This window comes from Nymphaea colorata, chromosome 6 (genome assembly GCF_008831285.2).
Source record: "Nymphaea colorata isolate Beijing-Zhang1983 chromosome 6, ASM883128v2, whole genome shotgun sequence".
Lineage (NCBI taxonomy): Eukaryota > Viridiplantae > Streptophyta > Magnoliopsida > Nymphaeales > Nymphaeaceae > Nymphaea > Nymphaea colorata.
Genome location: NC_045143.1, coordinates 16,149,436 through 16,171,842, shown reverse-complemented (window position 1 = coordinate 16,171,842; position 22,407 = coordinate 16,149,436). Strand labels below are relative to the sequence as shown.

The 22,407-nt window shown below is 41.6% G+C and overlaps 4 protein-coding genes and 1 long non-coding RNA gene across 7 annotated transcripts; 3 read left to right on the top strand and 2 right to left on the bottom strand.

The window, feature by feature from the left end:
• Positions 1-566: 566 nt before the first annotated feature.
• Positions 567-2,378, bottom strand: LOC116256706 (uncharacterized). Of its 2 annotated transcripts, XR_007573720.1 has the most exons (4): positions 2,135-2,378; positions 1,890-2,051; positions 1,174-1,234; positions 567-1,004 (listed from the first exon to the last, which is right to left on the bottom strand). It is a non-coding gene; the product is annotated as an uncharacterized LOC116256706 (long non-coding RNA). The 2 variants fall into 2 exon arrangements; XR_004173171.2 differs by lacking the exon at positions 1,174-1,234.
• A 6,422-nt stretch (positions 2,379-8,800) lies between these two features.
• LOC116256312 (uncharacterized acetyltransferase At3g50280-like) lies at positions 8,801-10,598 on the top strand. Its single transcript, XM_031632649.2, has one exon. It carries the CDS (start codon positions 9,015-9,017, stop codon positions 10,479-10,481), a length of 1,467 nt encoding a protein of 488 aa, XP_031488509.1. The 5' UTR covers positions 8,801-9,014; the 3' UTR covers positions 10,482-10,598.
• A 781-nt stretch (positions 10,599-11,379) lies between these two features.
• On the top strand, positions 11,380-13,048 carry LOC116256169 (josephin-like protein). Of its 2 annotated transcripts, none has more exons than XR_004173071.2 (2): positions 11,380-11,778; positions 12,579-12,717. XR_004173071.2 is itself a non-coding variant. In XM_031632427.2 (2 exons), exons 1-2 carry the CDS (start codon positions 11,698-11,700, stop codon positions 13,046-13,048), a joined length of 546 nt encoding a protein of 181 aa, XP_031488287.1. In that variant the 5' UTR covers positions 11,486-11,697. The 2 variants fall into 2 exon arrangements, 1 of the variants encoding a protein (XP_031488287.1); XM_031632427.2 differs by having other exon boundaries at positions 11,486-11,778; positions 12,584-13,048.
• A 21-nt stretch (positions 13,049-13,069) lies between these two features.
• LOC116256168 (uncharacterized) lies at positions 13,070-13,832 on the top strand. The gene has a single exon (XM_031632426.2). It carries the CDS (start codon positions 13,070-13,072, stop codon positions 13,691-13,693), a length of 624 nt encoding a protein of 207 aa, XP_031488286.1. The 3' UTR covers positions 13,694-13,832.
• A 138-nt stretch (positions 13,833-13,970) lies between these two features.
• LOC116256167 (sulfoquinovosyl transferase SQD2-like) lies at positions 13,971-18,364 on the bottom strand. Its single transcript, XM_031632424.2, has 11 exons — positions 17,965-18,364; positions 16,983-17,049; positions 16,663-16,733; positions 15,994-16,111; positions 15,845-15,918; positions 15,470-15,525; positions 15,298-15,381; positions 15,135-15,222; positions 14,970-15,047; positions 14,798-14,854; positions 13,971-14,716 (listed from the first exon to the last, which is right to left on the bottom strand). Exons 1-11 carry the CDS (start codon positions 18,069-18,071, stop codon positions 14,221-14,223), a joined length of 1,296 nt encoding a protein of 431 aa, XP_031488284.1. The 5' UTR covers positions 18,072-18,364; the 3' UTR covers positions 13,971-14,220.
• Between the last annotated feature and the right edge of the window lie 4,043 nt (positions 18,365-22,407).

Sequence of the window (22,407 nt, the reverse complement as noted above, 5' to 3'; positions counted from 1 at the left end):
CATGACATTGTCAGAGAACCACGGTTGGAAGCCTACGAAATTTTGGAGGTTGTGCACACCTCGTTCTGTCATTGATGATGTGATGTAACTCTGATATGTGCTAAGTTTTGGAAAACTTATGGTTGTAGTTCATAAGGCCTTTTTTGGAATTGTTTACGAAACTAAATATTATTTTGGGCCATGTTCCATTCATGGCTGGATTTTCTCATACTCAGAGGAATTCTGACCCTTCTTTCTATCTACAGGTAGTCCTTGATAGCTTTTGCTTTGGAGCGACGACCTCAGTCTTGTGATGGACGGGCATTGGCATTCTGGACACTGCGTCGGTTTTGGGGATTTGTGGTTATTTTTGTTTGGGTCCAAGTATTTTATTATTGAAATAAAACAGTGTCTTATGTTCTGGTCATGACTCAATATTGCTTCCGCTATCATAGAAATGAAAGAAAATTTTTGGTGTCAAAAATTGGGTCGTGACACTATGGCCCTTGCAACTGGCTCAAATTGGTCTTCCGACAGCTAGTCAACATGCGTACGCATCACAGACGCTGTAAAAAATCACCTCGATCCATACTCCAACAGAAAGTCCTGGTTTGCTGCAACCCATTGAACACTGGTGCAAGAGGATATGAACTTGGATTGCAGTTGGTCGAAAAAGATGCCCATGACACAGATGGGCCGTCGAAAGTTAGGGTTGCCTCTTGCATCTGTGAGTAAGTCCAAAGTTCAACTGTTTAAGCATGTTGATGGTAAACAATGCATACTTCCGGCATAATGCATTCTCTATCATGGTCAGAAAAGGGCAGCAGAAAAGATACAGCTGTTAATAGAGTGGATCTCAAAAGCTATTACGGACATTAGGTTCTTACGCTTAAAAATTTGGGTTAACATAATATCTTTTCCGTTTTTACTGGTGGAAAGCTGGGGGAGCGATGAGAGGGATAAGAAGGCATCTTTTGCTTGCTGCTGATCGCCTTCATTGATACTGTAGCCTGTACAGCTGTATACTGCAAGGGCAGAAGAACCAAAATATGAGTAAAAGAACTGCAAACAAGAAAGAGAGAGAGCGCGCGAGAGAGAGGAGAGCAGAGAGCAGAGATGTATCAACGTTCCTGTGAAACGATCAGATTGACAACAATGTAGCATGACATAATACACCCCAGAGAGTTCTTGCACCTGAGGTTTGATACGACAAGCATAGTTTCCTTTTGCATCTGACTTCATCTTGACAATATTTCTGCCCTTGCCAAGAAATGTAACTCAAATGACCAATTTCCGATGCATAGTGGTTCGCAAAAGTGTTGTCGTGCTGATAAAGTGTCATGACAGCCTATTGAAATGGCACTAGCATTCAAATGTGGAATATCAAAATGAATGAGCTAAAACAACTGTGTGAGTAGATGTGCACATATACGGACTATCAAGATGGATGAGATAAACTGATTCTGTATCCTTTGCTCAGACATGACATACATAAAGTCTCATTTATCCGTCCTGCAATGATAAAGGCCTTTGATCGGAATTCGGCATAAGCATCTGTTAAAAGGCAAAAACTGAATAAAATATTCAAAGACAATACCTACTAATCAAAATTAACATGATCGATGACTTAGAGAAGATCAATATGGAAGTATATTCAATACGTATAAATTTGGAAGTACATTTAATACGTAAGTACCAATCCCAAGTGATCAGGGTGTTCTAAATCTTTGGTTATTATTATATGGCATTAGCTGCAAATCAAATTCCAAGCTTTATCAAACGAGGGTCTGAAATCTTATGGTGATCGAATTTAAAATCCACAACTTTCAGTTTCAAATGACAAGATCTCAATTAAGACCCTATAAAGCTCTGACATTAAATCTGAGGATTTCAGGGCTGGTGAAACTCACTTCAGCTAATATCTGAGACTATTAAACCCTTCATATACAACAGAGCATAAGCCAAGACGATGCCGAGTCCAAACAAATGCTCGCACCACTTAGCTACACACAATCTTCCTTGGGATCAAAATCAACTCAATGTCCGAACGAAAAAGGTTTGAAGATAAGAACCTGTACAGGAAAATGACCTGCTGTCATTATCAAATCATAAAATGAATGGCATCCACGAACAATTGAAAAACAATGCTACGTACCTATTATGTCATTGTATGTCATGAGCTACAAGCTGGGAATATTCTGAACCAAGAACGTAATCTCAAAAGCAGCCTTTGCTTTAGTGCTTTCTGAAGTAATCTTCTAGTAAAGTTGCTTCTTCAAGCGGGAAGGTTATTGTGAACTGCAGCAGCATCAGGCTAGTCCTCATATTGACGTGAAGTAATCGTTCAACGACGCTCAGTTTGGAGTGCAGCATCAGGCTCATACTCAGGCCGACCCGTGTCGTTCTCAGCTCCAAATTAACCATCTAACGAGAGGAAAACAAACACTGGTTAGTTCCCTGGGCTGCTCTACCGCAATTGCAAATACATTCTTAAATGTGAGCATTGTGAGGGCAAAAGTTTGTGTACTTCAAGATTGCTCGCAAAGAGGTGCACAAATCCACACTACGAAGCAGAAGAAGCTTCAGCATCATAACTTGCTCACCTTCCAGGAGATGTTTTACTGATAAATTCAAAGACGCACGATCGACAACCAAGGCATCTAATAAGAGTCATCGTCATGCACCATGCTCACTCTCTGCTCATCGTTAAATACTGCTCTAGTTAATATGTGCCACGTGATAGCAGTTGGAGATATGCCCTTTTGTAAAGCATCTTCTAGCATAAGCACCGCTGCAGGTATTCTTCCCCAGGCCTACTCAAAAGTACTTTGAGATCCCAACCTTTCAAACACGCCCTCCTATTCATCATAGGTATGAAAAACAGAAAACGGAGAAGGCAAAAATGTGTAATTTTATTTTTTGTGCGGATTACTCGTCCAAATGTGAATATAAGTGTAACATCCCAGAAGTTTAGTTTCGTATCGAACATTGTGAGGGATCTTCAAGAACTTATAAGATGAGGATTTAATGAGATGATTGTCGTGGTTCCTAACTTTTTTAGGATTGAAACCGAAACTGCTAAGAAGCGGATTGAGATCCGTCGAACCAAGGGCCCGAGCCCAAGAGTAGGTCGGGTTGTTATAATAAATTGCTGGCAAATGAGATGGCATGAACATTGCACTCACAAGTTCAAGACATATTTTACGGCCATGATTTGCTTAAAAACTATTTTTTATCAAAGGTTTTTTTTTTTTTTGTTGTTAATAAAGATTGCCTGAGTACCGTACGGCCCAAACTTATCTCAATTATAGACTGCCTGGGTCAAGAGTACGTAGATTGCAATTAAACCCCTATTAGGTCATGCGTGTAGCAAATGCATCAGTCCAATAGGTGTGTGGATATCGTTAAAAAAAAAAAGGCCTGAGCAGGATTGAGGTTTAAACCATGGGCAAAACCAAGCCAAAGCTTCCCAGCACGTTGGTCACCGCTCGCGCTCACGATGGCCCGTCCGCCGTCGCATCGGTTCCCTGGGTTAGAAAATTATCAGTGATGAAGCCCGCGTAAGTTACCTGGTGCCTGAGTTCCCTCGCTCTCTCTCTCTCTCCCTCCCTCTCTCTCTCCCTCCCTCGCTCTTTCCGGAGAGCATGGACAGAGTGCGGGAGTTTCTAGGGTCGAGCAGCCATGAATTGGAAACTCCGGTTTTTGAACACCGAGCCGGAGAAGAACCGAGTTTCTTCGAGGCCTTCATCTTGAAGGGCATCAGAGTGGAGGAGATCCGACCCGGGTTCATTTCCTGCTCCTTCGAGGCCTTCTCTCTCTCTCTCTCTCTCTCTCTCTCTATATATATATATATATATATATATATATATATATATATATATATATATATATATATATATATGTATATGATTGAGGCATTACGGGCCGGGGATGATATTTTCTCTTTTCATCATCGGAATTGGATATGGTTTAGTGGGCAAACATGTTTCTTATCTTTTCCTTTCTTTTCATGGTTGACAAGCTATTGGTGTTTTAGGAGATGAAATTTTGGTAATTAGCCCTTATGCCTTTTCGAGATTGAAACTTTAACATTTGAAAATTTTCTTTTCTTCTTCTTCTTTTCACGGTAAAAATTGTTGCTTGAGCGAGCTTATCTTCCTTTCCTTTTTCTTTTATCTTGGGAGATGAATTGTTCTGCTGCGTGTGTTTGTATTTGTTTGCCACATAATTCTATTTCCAGGATGCTTCGGGAAATCTATCGTCAGGAGCCATCGCTGATCTTGTTGATGAGGTGGGAGGTGCCGTTATCTATACCCATGGCCATCCCATGAAAGTCTCGGTTCACATGTCTATCACATAGTTTAATGGCTTCTAATTAAAGAACTTCCGAGATGTGGCACCTTTCGAAAAACCTGCAGCTTGTTCCTGTGATTGGCAGAATTGGGTGGCTTCGCTTTCATCACCTCTGAGCGGATAAAGATTGTGGAGATGCTCGCCTATGTACATGCTCAGCATTGCCAGTTGTGGAGCATTGAAAGTTTAAAGTTTGGACTTCAAGGGGCACATATACGTAAATAAGTGAAGAATTAATGAACTACCAATATATACAAGTAACAATTTAGTGAGGTACCAATATATAAATGCAGTAATTTTTTTTTTACTAATGCAACTTATGCGTAGCTCCACCACTGCCCCATCTCTTGGGCAGATGGTTGGTCCGCTGGCTCCGTTGAGGTATGAAAGTTACTTTGTATATGGGTCGCGTGTCCGGTCCACTGCACTGAGCCAGTCGTGAGTTATAAATAAGGTCGGGGGGACGATTTGGCGGATTACCGAATGTTAGTGAAATGTGTTGATCTCCGGAGAGGGTTAACCCTAATTGGAGAAAAATGAGCTTGACGTGTTCAAACTTGACTCTTTTTTGCAAGAAGGATCAGGACAGCCTCATCAAGGAATGTGTTAAACAAGTTAACCACTTGCACAACGAAACAAGCATGAAATATACAACCTATATTATCAGACAACCGCCATTTGCGAGTCGATTCATAACAAGTATGGAAATTAACATTGGATGTTTTGCTTTTTCAAATTTTGAAATTAGTGCATATCCATACTCTCATTTATATGCTCCTCTTTCCTCCTATTCAGCCACTAGTTAGGAAGTTAACATTTGATGTTTTGCTTTTTCAAAACTGTTTGGGAGATCAAACAAAGACCTTATTGTTGACCATGCATGCTACATAGATCAGAGTAAGAGTCTGAACATTTTCTTCTGAGATGAACACAATCCTACAAAGAGGATTGTAACATGGGAGAGCAAGGAGATCAACCTGTTTCAAATATACAACATGGATTCTGGCAGTGCAATGTAGTTAAACCCTCATGTCGATCTGAATGAATCAGTCTTTCCTTTGACAAAGGGTGAGTACTCAAAAAGGATAACAAGTTATAAATTCTGTCTCGGTAGAACATATACAAAGATATGTTTAGTGTTTCTCCTAAATAAATGTCACTCAATTGCTTTCAGAATTACACAAATTCCACCCACCTTATAGGCATTTAAGAAATGCTATAACGGTGGTAACATACACCGGTGTTCATTTACCCATACAGGAACCACCGCTATACATCGCATCAATCATGATTAGAATGGCGGCAAGAGTGCCCTAGACCTATAGCGGTGATAAATCGGCCAAAAGCCCATTTTCTAATGACAAGAGCACTTTGTCATGCTTATTACAACTACAATTAGGAGGCTTTTGCTAGTGGGAACGCTAGGTGAGTGTTGCTATTACGAAACACCCCCTTAGTATATGACATATCTTGACTTTGGCTTGGCCAGGGATCGGATGTTGTCAACTGTCTGGGTTTTTATAGAATCGCTTTTTATATATGCCAATGACCAGCTATATATTGACCGTGTTCATGTTTGGCCCGCTTGAATGACGATCTGGCTTGGCGCTCAATGTGGTCATTCCTTATGTTTTAAACGAACAAATATCTTGCTTCCCTGTCTTCAAGTAATTGGAATATTTAAAAGGCACTCCACAATCAACCCAAGGAATAAAATGTGTTGGATGTTTTAAATAAGTGAGACGGTGTCACAGGCTGACCGCTTTAACCCGTGCAGCACCTTGCAGGGCTGATGATCCCCTTTGCATCTTATTGACTAAAGGAGGAAGCATGTATATCTATCTACAAGGCAATTGGCCCTTGCAAACTACACAAAAACTTCTCTTAAAGGACCTATTGACAAGCAAAATGGTATGGTCTGGTGGGACACATAAAATATGTACTCATATATTGGCCTATAGCTGGTTAGTTGATGCTCGAGATAATTTATGCTTTCTGGATCCGACTCATTCCCATCCTGGCTGCCGTGGCGAAGATACGAGGTGTGGTGTTTGCAGTAAAGCCCACACCAGCATCACAACATTTCTTTATTTTCATATTAGTGCCTTCAACCATTTGCTCATTTATATCTATGGACGCCTTTAATGGTATGAGTTTTTGAATTAATGCTATTCAGCCCAAACTTTTTAGCTCCTCCATCGACCGACTGCAAGTTGGTATCAAGTAATGTTGTGTTGCAGACCCCGTACTGGCATTGCTAGAGCTAGTGTGCCAAAAAAACTGAGTGGGTAACCACCAGGCGGCGGCATACATGCCCAGTGAAGGACATAAATCCAGCTGGATCCTGATGAGACTGTAACCTGGACCCAGCTTGCTTGGTCTCACGTGCTCTTTTGGCACTGGAATTTTGTTAACAGTTTGCCCTCTATTGATTTATTGCTACAATAGAGAACACAGCAAGCATAGCATCAAGACAGCCAGGACTCTCAAGTAACAGGAATTAATACTGTCGAGAAAAGAGCCTTGGATTTCTTTACTGCAGGAGTCAATGAAGTAAGATACGGGCGAAACTAGCTAGCTTTCAACAGATAATAGCTTCTGATCCATTTTTTTTAAAATATTTGGAAGAGAATCTGTCCTGATTTCTACCAGGATACTACCCTCTCTCTCTCTCTCTCTCTATATATATATATATATATATATATTACGAACTATCATTAACTAATTTGCTTGGCCAAGTTGGAGGTATCTGTAGGCTCAGAAATCAAAGACAGAGGACATCAAAGAGGAGAGACGGGGAGTGGATGGAGGAGGTACACGAATGCTAGTACGGTTGAACTTTAATTTTGCCAAGGACGTGGCCCCGTCCATGGCACCAGAGGATAGAAAAAAATGATCAAATGGATTGGGATTATTTACTAATTTATATGCGTCCGCACCGCAAGCTGTTATCGGCTGTGTAGATATCGATATGAGATACTGATTCTTCTCAAGCGGTCGTGGTTAAATGAGATATCTATCTCGAGATAGACTGCTGGTTACAGCTAGGCAATGTCCAACGACCACAAATAACGATGCCTTTCTTCTAGTTGATTTTGTCTAACGTCATTTTGGAGATCTCTATCCTTCTCGAGGTTGGAGTTCCCAATTTCTTTTCTTCTTTATAAACGATTGAAAGATAACTGTCAGATCCATTGGATATAAATATCCTTGGCGAGTAGATCTCGACTGTCCATTTATAACAAGTGATTTTTCACGTTGGCTTTTTTTTATTTGAAGACTTCAAACCGGCAGACATGGCGTTATATATATAAAGTTATAAGCTTGATGCTAAATATTTAAACATGGAATTTTTTATATTTGTCTATTAAATGCTACTACTATAATACTATTCCTAATAAAAATTATGGGACAGAGTAAAACAGGATATGGAATATATAAGCAAACATTAGAGTCCTGCCTTAAGCATATCCCTTCCAACACCGATGCCAGGTGAACGTTTCTGAAGGGAAGAAGGAAAATTTGTTTGCAAATCTTCTGATTAAGAACAGTTGAGTAGATTTTCATCATTAGTTGGGCTTGGTTCTGCCTAACCCATCGTTGAATACTATTTTGCCAGATTTCTGCTAGGTGACATACTTGCCTTGGATTTAAGATTGTACTTCAATAACTTGATGATCCAGTGTTGCTCTATCAAGGACAACTCAACATGTAAGCATATCATTATTTTTGAAATTTCTTCCTCAGTCTAAGTCAAGTATATACATTTTTTGTAGTAAAAGTCGCTAATGATGCAATGCCCCCCGATCATGCACTAAAACGTAAGCGATATCGTGTCGTTGACGGATATATATACATCCCTTCTTCAATGCATCGCCACGTTTTCCTTTCTTTTTTGAATAATTGTGGTGAAAGGCCTAATCCTGTTCCTTTATCAGCTGCGTGAGATGGTCATCTTTTTCTTTCCCCTTATTAGACCGCCCAATGGTGGAAAGAATTGCTCAACTCACCCTTTTGAAAGGCGGCTGTCGAAAAACTACACATCTTTTGGCTAGTATGTTTTCAAGCCCCCACACGTTCAACGAGATCATGAGGTTGCCACATGCTTCCTCTTGGCATGATGACGCAAGGAGGTGTTTGATTACTTCAAATTTGAAATTCATATAGATATGATGTGACATGTTTTGCTGATTATGGTAAAAGGTTCACGGTAATCAGACCTAAAATCCACACTTGAAATCTTTATTTTGCATTATTGTATGGAAAAAGAAAAAGCAGATTTAAAATCGAAAAAGGAAGAATCTGATTCTAAATCCCAAGTTCTCAAATCTGGATGATTTTCAGATGATATAGTATGCCTCTTTAGATTTTCAACTTATTTAAAGACTCGGTAATGGTGACCAAGTGACAATTCCCCTAGTTAAGTCATAATAATAATAATAATAATAAAAAAAATGTACCCGTAATTTACAACTTAAATGGACTTCGAAGGACGTAAACTAGTTAAGATTGCCTAGTGTTCTTATTAATATTAGTTTGCTGCCAACTACTTAACTAGAAGTTCATGCATCTCTCCCCTTTGCTATGATGTATCGAGCGTCTCTATAAATACCGCATCTCCATCCCTCGAGCACAACCACAAGGAGGCAAAAAAAGGGATCAGTAAGAAGAAGAAAGAAACTATGGCCATAACTGCATTTCCCGACTCTAGTTCAATCGTAACGCTCCTCTCGGAGAGCACCGTCTTCCCCGAGCGTCCCACTCGTCCGAGCCTCTCCAAGCTCACCGCCTCCGACCTCCCCATGCTCTCCGTCAACTATATTCAGAAGGGCGTACTCTTCCCCACATGCCCCGCTGTCTCCGGGGACGCCCTTCTCCAACTCATCAAGGCCGCCCTCTCCCGCACCCTCGTCTACTTCCCCATGCTCGCCGGCCGCCTCCGGACCGACTCCAGCGGCTTCGTCTACGTTGATTGCGACGATTCGGGAGTCCCGTTCGTCCACGCTGCTGCCCCCAGCGTCATGCTCGGCCACGTTTTAGCGCCGAACGACGTGCCGGTATTCGTGCGCCAGTTTTTTGCCCTCAACGATGCTGTCAGCTACGACGGCCATTTCATGCCCCTGGCCGCCGTCCAGGTGTCTGTGCTGGCTGACGGAGTCTTCATCGCGGCAACCGTCAACCACGCAGTCGCCGACGGCACATCCTTCTGGAACTTCTTCAACACTTGGGCTGAGATCGCGCGGGGGTCGAACGAGGTCTCGCGCCCGCCTGAGACTCATAGGTTCTTCGTCAAAGATTCAGCGGCGGTTCTCCGAGTCCGGTTCGAGGGCAGCCGTAATGCGCCGGGTAAGATCCTGACTCCTCCGACGGCTCCGGTCAGGGAGCGGATATTCCGCTTCAGCCGGCAGGCGGTTCTCGACCTGAAGGAGCTCGCTAACAAGGGGAAGCTCTTCAACAGGGAGATGATGGAGGTCGAGGTGATGGGTAAGGAAAGCAACGATGTTTGGAAAAAGGCCAAGTCCTGCAATGGCCAAAGGGCAACAAGCGCAGCGAGCTGGCCGAGAAGAGTGTCGCCGACGGCGGAAGTATCGTCGTTTCAATCGTTATGCGCGCAGATCTGGAGGTCGGTGACGCGCGCGAGGAGGCTTCCCTCGACGAAAAGGACGACATTCCGGATGGCAGCGAACTGTCGGCACCGGCTGAACCCCCCGCTTCACCCTGAGTATTTCGGGAACGCCATCCAGAGCATCGCGACGGCCGCCGAGGTGGGTGATCTCCTCAAGCGGGAGATTGGGTGGGCGGCAGGGATGCTCCACCGCGGGGTGGTGGAGCACGGAGACGCGACTATCAGGGGGATGGTAGACGAATGGGAGAAGGCGCCGCGGGCGTTCCCGCTCGGGAACGCCGACGGGGCGTCTATAACCATGGGCAGCTCCGCCAGATTCCCCATGTACAACAACGACTTTGGGTGGGGCCCGCCGGTGGCTGTGAGGAGCGGACGAGCGAACAAGTTCGACGGGAAGATGTCGGCGTTTCCCGGCCGGGATGGCTCCGGGAGCGTCGACGTCGAGATGTGCCTCGCCCCCGACACCATGGCGCTGCTCGAGCGCGACCCAGAGTTCATGCGGTACGTCACCGCCGCGCCATAGACACACTACCGCCCCGCGGTTCAGCCGAGATATGAGAACCGAAGCTTTATCAAGAACTCCGTTTTCTGCGGCGATTTTTGTGTGTTTCCTACGTATTAAAACTGTAAACAGATATTCCAAAAAAAAAAAAAAAAAAACTCATCGGATTTTACTGGCCAAATGTATATATATTAATCAAGAGCTCGGGAATGAGGTGATGTTTCTTAATGCAACAAAGATAAATACGTGTCAAGACGAAGCAGTAGCAATGACAATATTCTAGCATTTAGTTCTATTTGTTGACTGGGAATCCGGAAGAATCGTGAAGGAACAAACAGCTAGAATAGAATGGTGGAGCCAAGTCGTTGCGGAGAGAGACCATTAAAATAAGCACAAACGATCGTTTGGGATTGACGTTCGGACACAACGAAATTTGACCTTACAGATGGCGTGCAATTTTTTACCAACACAAATCGTGTTTGGTGCACAAAAAGGAATAATTGAAGGTCCAATGACTTCCAATGTTTGGACCCTTACAAGTTCAACTCTTGCTTGCTTCTTTTTCATACAAAAATAACAGAAAAGGGGTGAAATTGTGAACGGTGAAACTTCAACTCAAGCAAAGATATTCTCCTCGGTCAATCTCATCTTGTATAACCTTTTGAACCAACGATGCAGCCATAGAACTTAGAACCGTCGTCAAAACAACTTGTTAGAAGGAGCTGTTTCCTAGATATATTAACTTTATAATTACATGTTTCGGTCTCGAGCTTGAAAACTTATACAAATGCATTTCATGTGAAAGTGAGCCTTTCCTGAACTCAGTTTGCTTAACTTGGTTCGCATTTATTAATCAGATAGTTGTGAAGAAAATGAACTAACTCTTCACTCACGTCAAGTTCGATCTATTCGACTTGTGTACTAGTCCGTCTGGTGACCGGAGGGATTTTCACATAACTCGTCTGCTACCTGCATTTTGGTCAATGAAGAGCTCCGGCAGAAGGGTTCGATGTGGTTCGCTGAAAAGTTAAAAAGAACAATTTAGAGCTCTTTTTTGCAAAATCCCTGAAAACGAGAGCCTATTGCAGACTTTTTCTTTTGCGGGGGGCCTTCTTTCCCTTTGGTGGAACATGTTTTAAATGGAAGCCAGAACGAGGGATTAGAAAGTTAGTGAAAGAGGCAGAACTCTTGGGGTCATTGGTGAGGGGGACTGGGAAAGATCGACCGGCTTTTTCCGATGGAGAAGAAAATAGAAATATACCACGAGAAGCAGCGCCTGCAATTCTGCCTCTTACATGCGCTCAACAATCTGCTGCAGGTAACAATCTCTCTCTCTCTCTCTCTCTCTCTCTCTCTGATAGCCAATAGCCATGTCAGATCTGGACCTCCGATGAATTTGTTTCCGGGTATTTTACGCCCAAACAACGCGAAATTTTTTTGGTTATCTTGTTTAGATTGGTGAGCGATGACAGATTGACAGTCTTTGCTCATCCCGTAACATAAGAAATAATCGTGTATTCACCAACGATGTTTTAATCGTGAGTTTCACGCCCACAAGTTGCTTGTTGAAATGCTCGAACCAAATTTAGTTTTCTTTTAAGAACGAAAAAGCAGTTTTATTTTGTCCTTAAAGCAATTAGTGAAGGTGGTGGTGAGTGGTTCGAGATGAAGTGACGTTTTCAGATTAACAAGAACAGGGATTTAGGAGTTAACCGACATTTCAACCTGACCTGGAATCTGTCCTCCTAATTTAGCACGTATTGTGTTAGCCATCCAAATAAATTGAATTTTGAAGTACGTTTCCGATTCTGCTGCCTAAAAATGGTTCCTTTCCTGGATTCTTCCTTTTCTTTGCTTTTCTTTCTAATACTTCCGTTGGTCGTAATGGCCTCTTGTTGTTCAATTACACGAGGCTGTGCGAGCAACAAAATATTCTATTGTTCGAGAGTAAATTTTTACCCAATTAGCATACAAAAAGCTAGGTGATTGCCGTAACATGAAAACGTGGTCGGATAGAATTTTATGTTCTGCTCCGTCGTTCAAGATATTTTTTGAATATGAAACGAGAGTTTGTTTTCTACTTGAACAAATCTGTTTAGTATCTTTATTTCTTATTAGCTTAGGTGAAGGAATCATTCACAAAAGCAGAGTTGGATGCCATAGCTGACAAACTAGCAGTTGATGATACAAACGAAGATTCGTGGAGTATTGCCTCTGTAATCTGGAAGCCCCACCACAATAGTTTAACTGGTAATTATGATGTAAATGTGCTTATTGCAGCACTTGAGGGAAAAGGTAAGAAGGTTGTATGGCATGATCGCCGGAATGATGCGTCTGCCATCAACCTTGACCAATCACCAGACACTTTAACTGGTTTGATGCTCAACGTTCCGGTGAAACGGTTTGCCGGGCTTTGGAATAGTAGGCACTGGATTGCAGTACGGAGAATTCATGGTCTTTGGTATAACTTGGACAGTGATCTTCGTGAGCCTGTAACTTTCAAAGATGATAATGAAATGAAGGAGTTTTTGAATGCAAGTCTCACTGAGGGAGGTGAGATTTTGATAATCTTGGAGGACGAAGAGTGATCTGGTTTCCATACACTTGCTATGGCATACTTGAAAAGATCAAGGCGTTCTGTCAAAAGAAGTCATCTTTGTAGATGTTCATCTCTGGTGCTTGCATTGTTCCTGTTTTCTTCTTGTGTTATGGTTCTATTCTTTTTAATTATTGTGCTTCCTGATGCAAATTTCAAGATAAATGGTTCTCTATCCCTCAAGCAAATGAGATTCAGGAAAAGGCTCGAGGTCGACAGTCTTGGTCTGCTCGGTGAAGAAATGATTAAGATGCTTGGGACCGATCTTCCTTTTACAGTTTTCATACCATCAGAACAAGCTTTTGAGGAGATCTTGAAGATGCAGGCTAACGGCAGTGATAATAAGCAGACTGCAAGTGAAAGGGAAGCTGTTCTTTCTCGCGTATTAGGTTTCAGTGCAGTTCCTCAGCATTTGTTGTCAGTTGAAATGTCATCCGGTCAAGAGCTTCCCTTGTACTCGATTTCTGGATTTAGATTGGATGTCACCAAGGTTTCTACTGGAATGTTGTTGGTTAACAATGTGCGCTCCAAGCTGGTCGATCTCAGAAGAGGAAAGGTCATTGTACACTTAATAAATGGGGTAATCATGGATGCGGAGTTTGAGCAGGCAGTCAAACCTGTTGATGAAGGTGATTAGTTTGTGCATCTTAGATTAAGTATATCCCTTAGAAGGAATTTCATTTCGTTCTTGGTGAATTTATTGTGTCTTATATCAAAGCATTAGCATACTCTGAAGGAGGATGATTTACCATATTTCTATTGGTTTCCTAAGGTCATTATATGGTGCAATTCCGAGTAGTAGGGCTTCCAAGTAAGAGATCAGGCCATCAGGGGTCGGCTCCTCACTGCCCCTCGCTAGCGTCCTGGGATATAGAATGGGAGTGAGCATGATATTTATTGTTTAATAGAAACGAAAACAAGAAGAGATTTATGCTCAATGCCTTAGGCTGCAGTTCTTGCACAATTCAATAGGCAAACCTGCAATGCTAAAAACTTGGAAAAAGAATACAACTTGCGTTGATACAAGATATCGTCGCAATTGCTCCTATTCATAGTTTTACAATTACAATGAAGCAAACAGACTGCGATTGAATAAGAAAAAAAACCACGATCAACCATCAAGCGCACAATGACAATCATCCATCTGTGGATCTATTAAGGTATTTAATTACATTTATCCTCTGGGGATCTAACTATTAACTGAAGCAACCACTGTAGAGGCCTGAGTACTTGAGCCCTTTTCTCCTTCCAGAACCAAATGGCAGCATTATATTGTTCGTTTCTTATCTTGTACGTTGCTGCTTTCCAATCATACTTCTCCATCTCTTCTCTGGCAGCTTTCCCCATAGTTGTTCTCAGCTCTTCATTCGTAAGCAGTGACTGCACTTTGCAGAGGCAGTCATCTACGTCACCAGGAGTAAACAGGTAGCTTATCTTTCCGTCTTGATCTTCAGGAATAGTATCCGGTATTCCTCCTGCCCGGGCGGCCACCACCGGCACACCTGATGACATAGCCTCCATCACCACCTGCCCGAGTGTTTCGGACTCTGAGGGCATCACAAACACATCGCCGCTGGCATATGCTTGCGAAAGTTCCTCACCATGCAGCATCCCTGTGAACACAACAGGCATGCCAGAGAACATCTTCTCTAGCTCAGGCCTGCAGAGAAAAGTAGAAGGTATTAGTTTCTAATTTACGTGCATGGTTTGTAGATGCTATTTGACAAAACCTAGCGCTTACCGGTATGGTCCATCTCCGACAAAAGCAATTCTCACACCTGGAAGTCGGTCCATCAAGCTACAAAATTTGTCACGACTTCAGAAAAGTGAAAACAATCACAAGCTAACTTTTTCGGAAAATAAAAAATATCAAACAAGTTCTAGCTTAAGCAGTGCCAGCAATGTGATTGTACCGTTTAAGAAAATCCAAGCTCTTTTCAAATCCTAAGCGTCCCACATGAATTATCAGTGGCTTTTCTGGCTCACCATTCCTGAATCACAGAGAAGAAATGAGTTTCTGCAGCCTGTAGGCAGAAAAACATACTAAAATAAAAGAGAAGCAAGGGAATCTTGCTCACGTAAGCCGGATCCGCATCTGTTCACTTCTGTAATGTGGATGGAAGCTTTTTGAGTCAATCCCTTTGTTCCAAAGACGGATTTTGTGAGCTGAAACAATAACAAAGTAGTGAGCGAGAGGCAGCTAGGCATGAAATTTGTGGAGTATTGGTGATATAAGCTTACGTTCTGTTGCCTCAGCAGCTAGCAGATCTCGAGCAATGGCAACAGAAGGAACAAGAGTAAGGTCCGCAGCCTGGTGAAGAAATTCTTCATAAAGTAAATGTAGGTTTAGCAACTAAAACTGTTCAAATAAAGTTTTTACCAGAAAGGAAATGAATGTGACAAGTTGGCATACTTATTATCTGCCACATAGGCTTGACCAGACAACTGAATGTGTATCTTGGTATGTATCTGTGTCACAGACACAAGAAGCAGTTGAATAATGAGACCGAGGAAAGTGATCTTAGCATGTGGAATATCTATGCTAAAAACTTACAATCACACGTTCACACATTTGAAACCCAATACAGATCAACAAGAATCCAATCAAGACCTTGAAAGCAAACCGGATCAACCCCAGAGATTGCACCACAATTTTAAATCTGATACCAATCCCAGATTCCTAGTACCAAAAGTCTCCTCTGAAGGATATTAGGTATTCAAAAGCGGCCTAACTGAATTATGTTTGATCTTTTATTAAATGATATATTAGAACAGAAGGGCCACTCACATTGGAACATGCGTGTGATATGACATCACCAAGGGAACGCTTAGCATTTTGGCAATGGCTAGTGCACCAAATACCTGAAAAGTTCAAGAACAGTTAGTAGTGGACAGTGATCGAACAGGATAGCAAGTTCATTTTAGATTATTGCGTACCATGACTCCAGGTGATGATGCGTGGACTATGTCAGGCTTGAACTTGGCAACTTCAGAAATGATTCTGGGGCTCAAGGCCAGGGAGAGTGGCACAGTTTGGTACCATGGGCAGGGGAAGCTGCAAATAACATGTAAGTGCTTAGAGATTCTCTGTTGGTTGCTTGAGACAATGTATTTGGGAACATCGCATGGTTGTAAAAGTAACCTTATTAATTACATGCATATGAATTTACAAACAGTCTTAGCATGAAACCAAGATTTTAAAAGGGAATAACTAGTGGACATTGGACGGATATAAAACGGTTTGAAATAAGCCTTTCATGGAATGAAAATTTACGCAAGTGCAGGCGGGAATTTTAGACTTCGTCTAGTTTGTGAGTAAATTAAAATTCTCTGTGGAAATGTCTTCATCCCTGAAGTATTCAGCAGGCTGTCAAGCTCAGGTGTGACAATTCTAATCGCCAAACGGAAACTTAAAGAAGCAAATCATTTGTGTTCAGGGACACTCTGTGAGTGATCCATGAACCTACCCAAGTATGAAATACTAGTTTTAATGTTTTATAAATCTGCCTCAATCTTTGTATTTCTGCTGCCAAATGACCCTTGTACTTAGCAGCAATATCCTGGCAAATTTACAAGAAGAGGTGAACACATATCACAATCACTTACCTCCAAGATCCAATCACCCTTGCACCATAAAATTCATCTGGAACGCCTTTATCAGTAGTGATCACGATAACCTATAAATGAAATACTAAAAAATGTTAAAAACTATGTACCCAAAAAAAGCTGTTAAAAACTGACTCATGCCAAAGGTATCTTCTCATTTGCTGAGTCTAACAACAGATCCAAAATGCTAACTCCCCCAAAACATAGTCTTTATCACTCAAAACTCGTAAAAGCAAGAATTGCAAAAGCCCAAAGGTAGATGAGTGAACTGATAACGGGGCACATAAGGATAGATAAAGAGACCTGAGTATAACCATTACCTCATCCCCCATTTCACGCAGATACTTGATGAAATTCTGAAATCGGTTCTTGTACCCAGAGACATAACTGCAACACCAAATAACCAACATGCATCAACTATAAAAAATAGGGAATGGGTCTCTCTTATTCTTTTGTCTCTCCATAAATGGAGTTTGCAGAAAAGCAAAAACTTCAAGATCGATCTTTTTTTGTCAATTCAGCTATTCAAGTAAACTTGCATCTCGTCGGAGCTAAATGCTGAGACATCTGGAAACAAATGATGGTCTGTTTTCAAGCGATAGAATTGAAGCAGAAAAGTTCTCGCCTTTCAGACCCTACCTCCCGCCGATTGCAGCAACGTGCCGGTTGCAGAAACTGACGTCGATCGTCATAGGTATGAGAACTCAGTATCGGTAAATTTCTTATAAAATTGGAGTAGTTAATTACATGCCTGAGAGACTAACGAATCAAATTTAGACGCCGCCAAGGACTGCTAAACACAATTAGCGCCTAAGAAAACTTAACTGTGGTATGTACCCGAGGATGTATCCAAACTTGATACTTTAGAAAAGTGGCAAAAACTTTTCTATACTTCTTTTAAATAACTTAGATTAGATAGCAGTTACTATAAATCTTAAACAGACAGACGTCACTCCTTCTGAGTTCAGACCCACATGTTCACTTTTTCCAGCTAATTCCACTCAAAAGCAGGGCAAGCCGGTTCCACAAAAACAAAGACTTGAAAATATCGAACTCACAGACTTGGAAACTAAGCAAATGGAGCAAATAATATACAAAAACAAGATACATCAAATTAAAACCAGCCGGACAGAGAAAGGGAATAAGGATCAAAACATGATCAACAAATTGCTGGAAGAAAAAGCAGGGAAGAAGAAAGACAACTTGGAACCAGCTTCAAGCATAGTTCAAGAAGAAGGTAAAAGGAAAAGGCAAACCAGAAAGCAGGAGAAACGGGGGCAAAAGATAACACAGAATACTAACGCGAAAGGCGAAGGCTCCACGAAGAGAGCAATCCGTCTCGGTCTAGAGCTGGCGTCGACAAGGGACTCCTCAACTGGTGGAACGGTTTCTTCCAATTCAACCAACATTTTTTAGAACTTCCAGCTCCTTCGTCTTCCTACTCCAGGCCTCTTTCCTCTTAACGAATCAGGAAAACGACACAGAGCAAGATGGTCGCCTCACAGTCCCCAAGGACGATGCCTTCCGAAAGGCTTCTGCACGGGATCCGCCGGAGAGACGGTTGGAGATGACTACCCACCGTTTATAGAATGGAAGCAGCTACGGCTGTCTTAAATTTATAAACGCAAGCGATTCAGAGAGGGAGAGGCGAGAAGGCGTACAAGAAATATGGAGAATCTGATGCGGGGGGAGGAGTCTAAAAAGTATATTCTCGATGGAGGAGGGAATAATGTGGGGGATATGCCGGAAAGATGGTTTGCAAAAATTTTAAATTTAGGCACACCCGGTTTGCTCAAAATCGATTGCTTCATGGTCACTAACTACAGTAGATTTTTAGATCCGCACCCAATTTTACAATATTATTATCGCATGGGATGGAGTTAGCATTTAATAAGATTTTCGCTATTATTTAATCAATAAAGCCCACGGATTTCTTTCATTAAGCGCGCATGTTTTCAATTTTGAGGCGATTTCGTGATGCAGACGAGCGAAAGTACGGGTACCCTTGGAAACGTTTCCAGGAATCCAAGAAGTTTAACATGGAACATGCAAAAAAGAAAGCAATGGGGGCGCGTTAAGCCGAAGATGGATTGGCTGGCTGGTAGTCATATTATTGTGTTAGTATTAACAAGGAAGGGTTGAGAGGAAGACATCTGTTGGAGGCCCTACTCATATAATTCAACACATTATGCGAATCATTCTACAGCATCATTCCTTCCTAACTTTCATGGCACCAACGACACCTCCCTTCTCCCCGATCGCACCCTCATTTATCCCCAGAGGCACCGGAGGATGAGACGGAGCAACAGAAATGTTGAGATCCATTGATGCCCTGCCTCAAACACCAAAAGGTTTTAGGCCTTCGCCGGCCGCTGGTTAAGTGCAGTAGCTGACCTGCATTAGGGGCTCCACACCCACCTGCACCTGTTGGGGGACAAGCTTGGCGTTCTCAGCATGGTAACCTAACCAATGATCTTGGTCAGCAAGTGAGCTGCTGCATCCAGCACAGAGCTAGCTAACTCTGCGCTTCAGATGTGTACAAAGTTTTATTTATGTACACCCATACGAAGGCAGCATGTGCATTAATATATATATATATATATATATATTGCAATAGTTACCCAAAATCCTATGGTAATATATCAGACCTTACTGTTGAATAATATTGAATAGTTTTAAAAATTTGGGAAGCTCATAACGCTAAATAATTCTAAAATACTTTTTGGAGTACACATATACAAATATCAATAGCATGGTAAACTGTATTTTCCACAGTACAGATTGCGAAATCACCCATATTTTTTTATAAGTTTGACATATATATACAAATTTAACTTTTTTATTTGGTCTTCATATTCATATATGCCTTTATGTTCGGTAACTTATTGAAAACTCTCTTCTTTTTTTTTAATTCCTAACAACATTTATAAAATGACGTTGAACTCAAAGAAGCTTGAATCATTTTGAAAACGTTTCAACTTTCAATACCATGTCGAACTTCTTGTCCAACACTGCCCTTCGTTAATATTTAATTAGTGCGTGTATGTATAGGGTTTTGGAAAAGGAACTCATTTTGCTACGCAAATAGAATAATTAGGAATAGAGAGGATGTCCCACCTCTGAGTTGTCTTGAGCAACGGGAATCGGGGAGCTTGCATGTTATTACACGAAATAATAAGTTGTCGTGGGAGATGGAATTTGCTGGCGTTAGGACCCGTCCTAGTTATTTATACCTACTTACGAAAGACGCCCTTAGGCTTTACATTTTGTCAGTATTGCGATGCCCTCTTAAGGTTTTTATAATTTACAAACCACTTCACAGCTGCTGCTCCGTATCATATCAACTCCATGAGTAGTCAAAGTTAGTAAGCGTTAAAGAGTTCTCACCAACACGTTTCCTTCGACACCATCAAACCCAACTTCATATTTGCTAAATATTGTGTTTTTTTTTTTGGAATATTTTTTTTTCTTGTTATGGAAAAAAACATAGTGCGACTACGTGTGTGTTGCTTGATGTCTCATGGAAGAAGAAGATAATATCTTTTCAAATATATGCTCTAGGGCGAAACCACAACTTCAAAAACACGTTGTTCCGCTCAACGGACGCCTTAAAATTAGTCAGCACAATACAAACTATGCCCATCGAACTAGCTTGAATCTTTTCCACAAGCACATTAGCAAAAAACTTGTTCCTTGCTCACTTAAAATATTCACGTTCATGTTTCAGACTTTTTTGGCCAAGAATAAAATTTACGCTGTTTTAATTGCTTCCACAACAGACCCATTGAAAACCGGGTTTCTGAAAGACTTGTAGTTTTGGCAAAACGTCTTTCTCAAAATAGTTAAAAATTAATGTTCTCATAAAACGTGGCTTTCACGAAAAGTACTAGCTTAACTTTGTTTAGAGTCTCATCCAAACACAATTGCAATTTTTTTTTTTGTTTTTTTGGGGCACCTTAACCATATGCCATCAAAATAACTTTTGGCTACCGCTAAATCATGTTGGAGTCGGCGACACAAATCACCCTGATAGGCTGATATTCTCCTGAAACTCGTTCCATATACACTACTAATACATATTTAACAATGATTGGCATGCCAATATTGGAATCGACTAACTAAAAGCGCAGGTATACGCTTCCCAGAGTTTATCAAACTCTAGGGGGGATTCTTTTAATTTAAAAGTTGACCTCTTTCGAGGGAACAGTGGTATTCTATTCCACGTTAATGACATGTTGCATTGAAGGAAGTAGAACGTTTTTAAACTTATTTACTACAAGAAACTAAACCTGGTAGTTTGTGAAGGTTTTTTCACTTGGTTTTACAAAACTAGGTTTTCCCAAAGAAGCTGATTTTAGAGGCGAAAGAGGATTTTTCTTTCAATCGCCCAGAAACCTTTGAATCAGGTAGGTGGTCAGAAAAATTGTCAATGTGTGAGCAACTGCAAGTTAATGAGTGGAATCCTACGCATAGGTGGGAGAAGGGACCCTGGTTGTTTTAGGAACATTATAACTGTCAGACTTCGGATCCTATTGAAATCCTTAAAATCTAATGGCGCCCTGTACCGGACATATCGGACCGTGTGAGTTCAATGGCAACACAATGTGCATCGGCCCATATGAATCCGTTTGTTCACATCGAGAAGAGAACTATTTTCGACTTCTAGTCCTTCTTCTGAAATGCTTAGAAAAAAGAAATGCGCTTTTACTTTTGGAAAGCGAATGGCTCCCACATTGTAACAAGTTGGTAAGGACACGAGAGGCAGGACTCGTTCCGTCCCTATTCTTGGCCGATTACCATGTAATTTCACTACTTGAGGCTGTCCTTTTGGGACATGCAATGGCTTCAAGTTCTTCTTCTTTTTCTACGAGAAAAGAGAAAAACCACTAGCAGTTATTTGCTTGCTTCTCGCCTCCAATCTGATGTCATCCTTCTTTTTGTTTCATTATTTGTTTGGCCTAGCAAGTTTTGAAGGATTTATTTCTTCTTTCCGAAGTTATATATATAGATTTGAACAGTTGTAACTTAAGATTTAATGAGTCGAATGACAATTGTAATAATATCCCCAAAGGCCCCACACGCTCGGTTGGTGGTTCATCACATGACATGACTGCAGAAAAACGATTCTAATTTCAGCATCTTTTCACCAAACCACTTTTTGTCCATCTGGCGGAGGCAGGATTTGAAGCCGGGACCCACCTTTGTTAGATTCTCCTCTCCAAATATTTCTAGCCGACGTGTGTAAAAGACATGCGCCTAATTAATTCCTGTTAAGTTAATAATCACAAAAGAGAAGAACTATAGATGAGGTGCGATGCATCTACCAAACATGAAAAACTATCACTAAGATCCGCGCACCTAACTTCCCGATCCGGATTCAGACCCAATTTTAGTGGATCCCAACTCGTAGATCTGAATATCGTAAGCTTGTCCGCTAAAATACTTCCAAACTAACACCAGAGACGGGCATGAATATCGAAAACTTAAGGGATCAAGAATATCCAAAGTAGCATTGGATTTGGAAGTCCATCATAGGCCCGGTTGCGATCTAGGTCGGTATTTGGTAAGATCGTGTTGGGGTCCGCAAGATTCTAATGTGCATCGCGTGACGGCCCAACGAACGTGATTACGGGGCTCTTCTTCTCCCTCAAATTTGTCTCTATCGGATATGATCTTTCAGTTGGCAATTTCTGCATCGTAAATTTCATTGGCGTTGGATTATTTTTGTCGTCTCGTGGTATATAT

Coding starts and splice junctions, on each gene's coding strand:
- LOC116256168 (XM_031632426.2), top strand. CDS start 13,070: ATGGCATACTTGAAAAGATCAAGGCGTTCTGTCAAAAGAAGTCATCTT.
- LOC116256312 (XM_031632649.2), top strand. CDS start 9,015: ATGGCCATAACTGCATTTCCCGACTCTAGTTCAATCGTAACGCTCCTC.
- LOC116256169 (XM_031632427.2), top strand. CDS start 11,698: ATGGAGAAGAAAATAGAAATATACCACGAGAAGCAGCGCCTGCAATTC. Junction 11,779..12,583: donor CGCTCAACAATCTGCTGCAG/GTAACAATCTCT, acceptor TTATTAGCTTAG/GTGAAGGAATCATTCACAAA.
- LOC116256167 (XM_031632424.2), bottom strand. CDS start 18,071: ATGTTGGTTGAATTGGAAGAAACCGTTCCACCAGTTGAGGAGTCCCTT. Junction 15,223..15,297: donor AGCTGCTGAGGCAACAGAAC/GTAAGCTTATAT, acceptor TTATTGTTTCAG/CTCACAAAATCCGTCTTTGG. Junction 15,048..15,134: donor CAGATGCGGATCCGGCTTAC/GTGAGCAAGATT, acceptor TCTGTGATTCAG/GAATGGTGAGCCAGAAAAGC.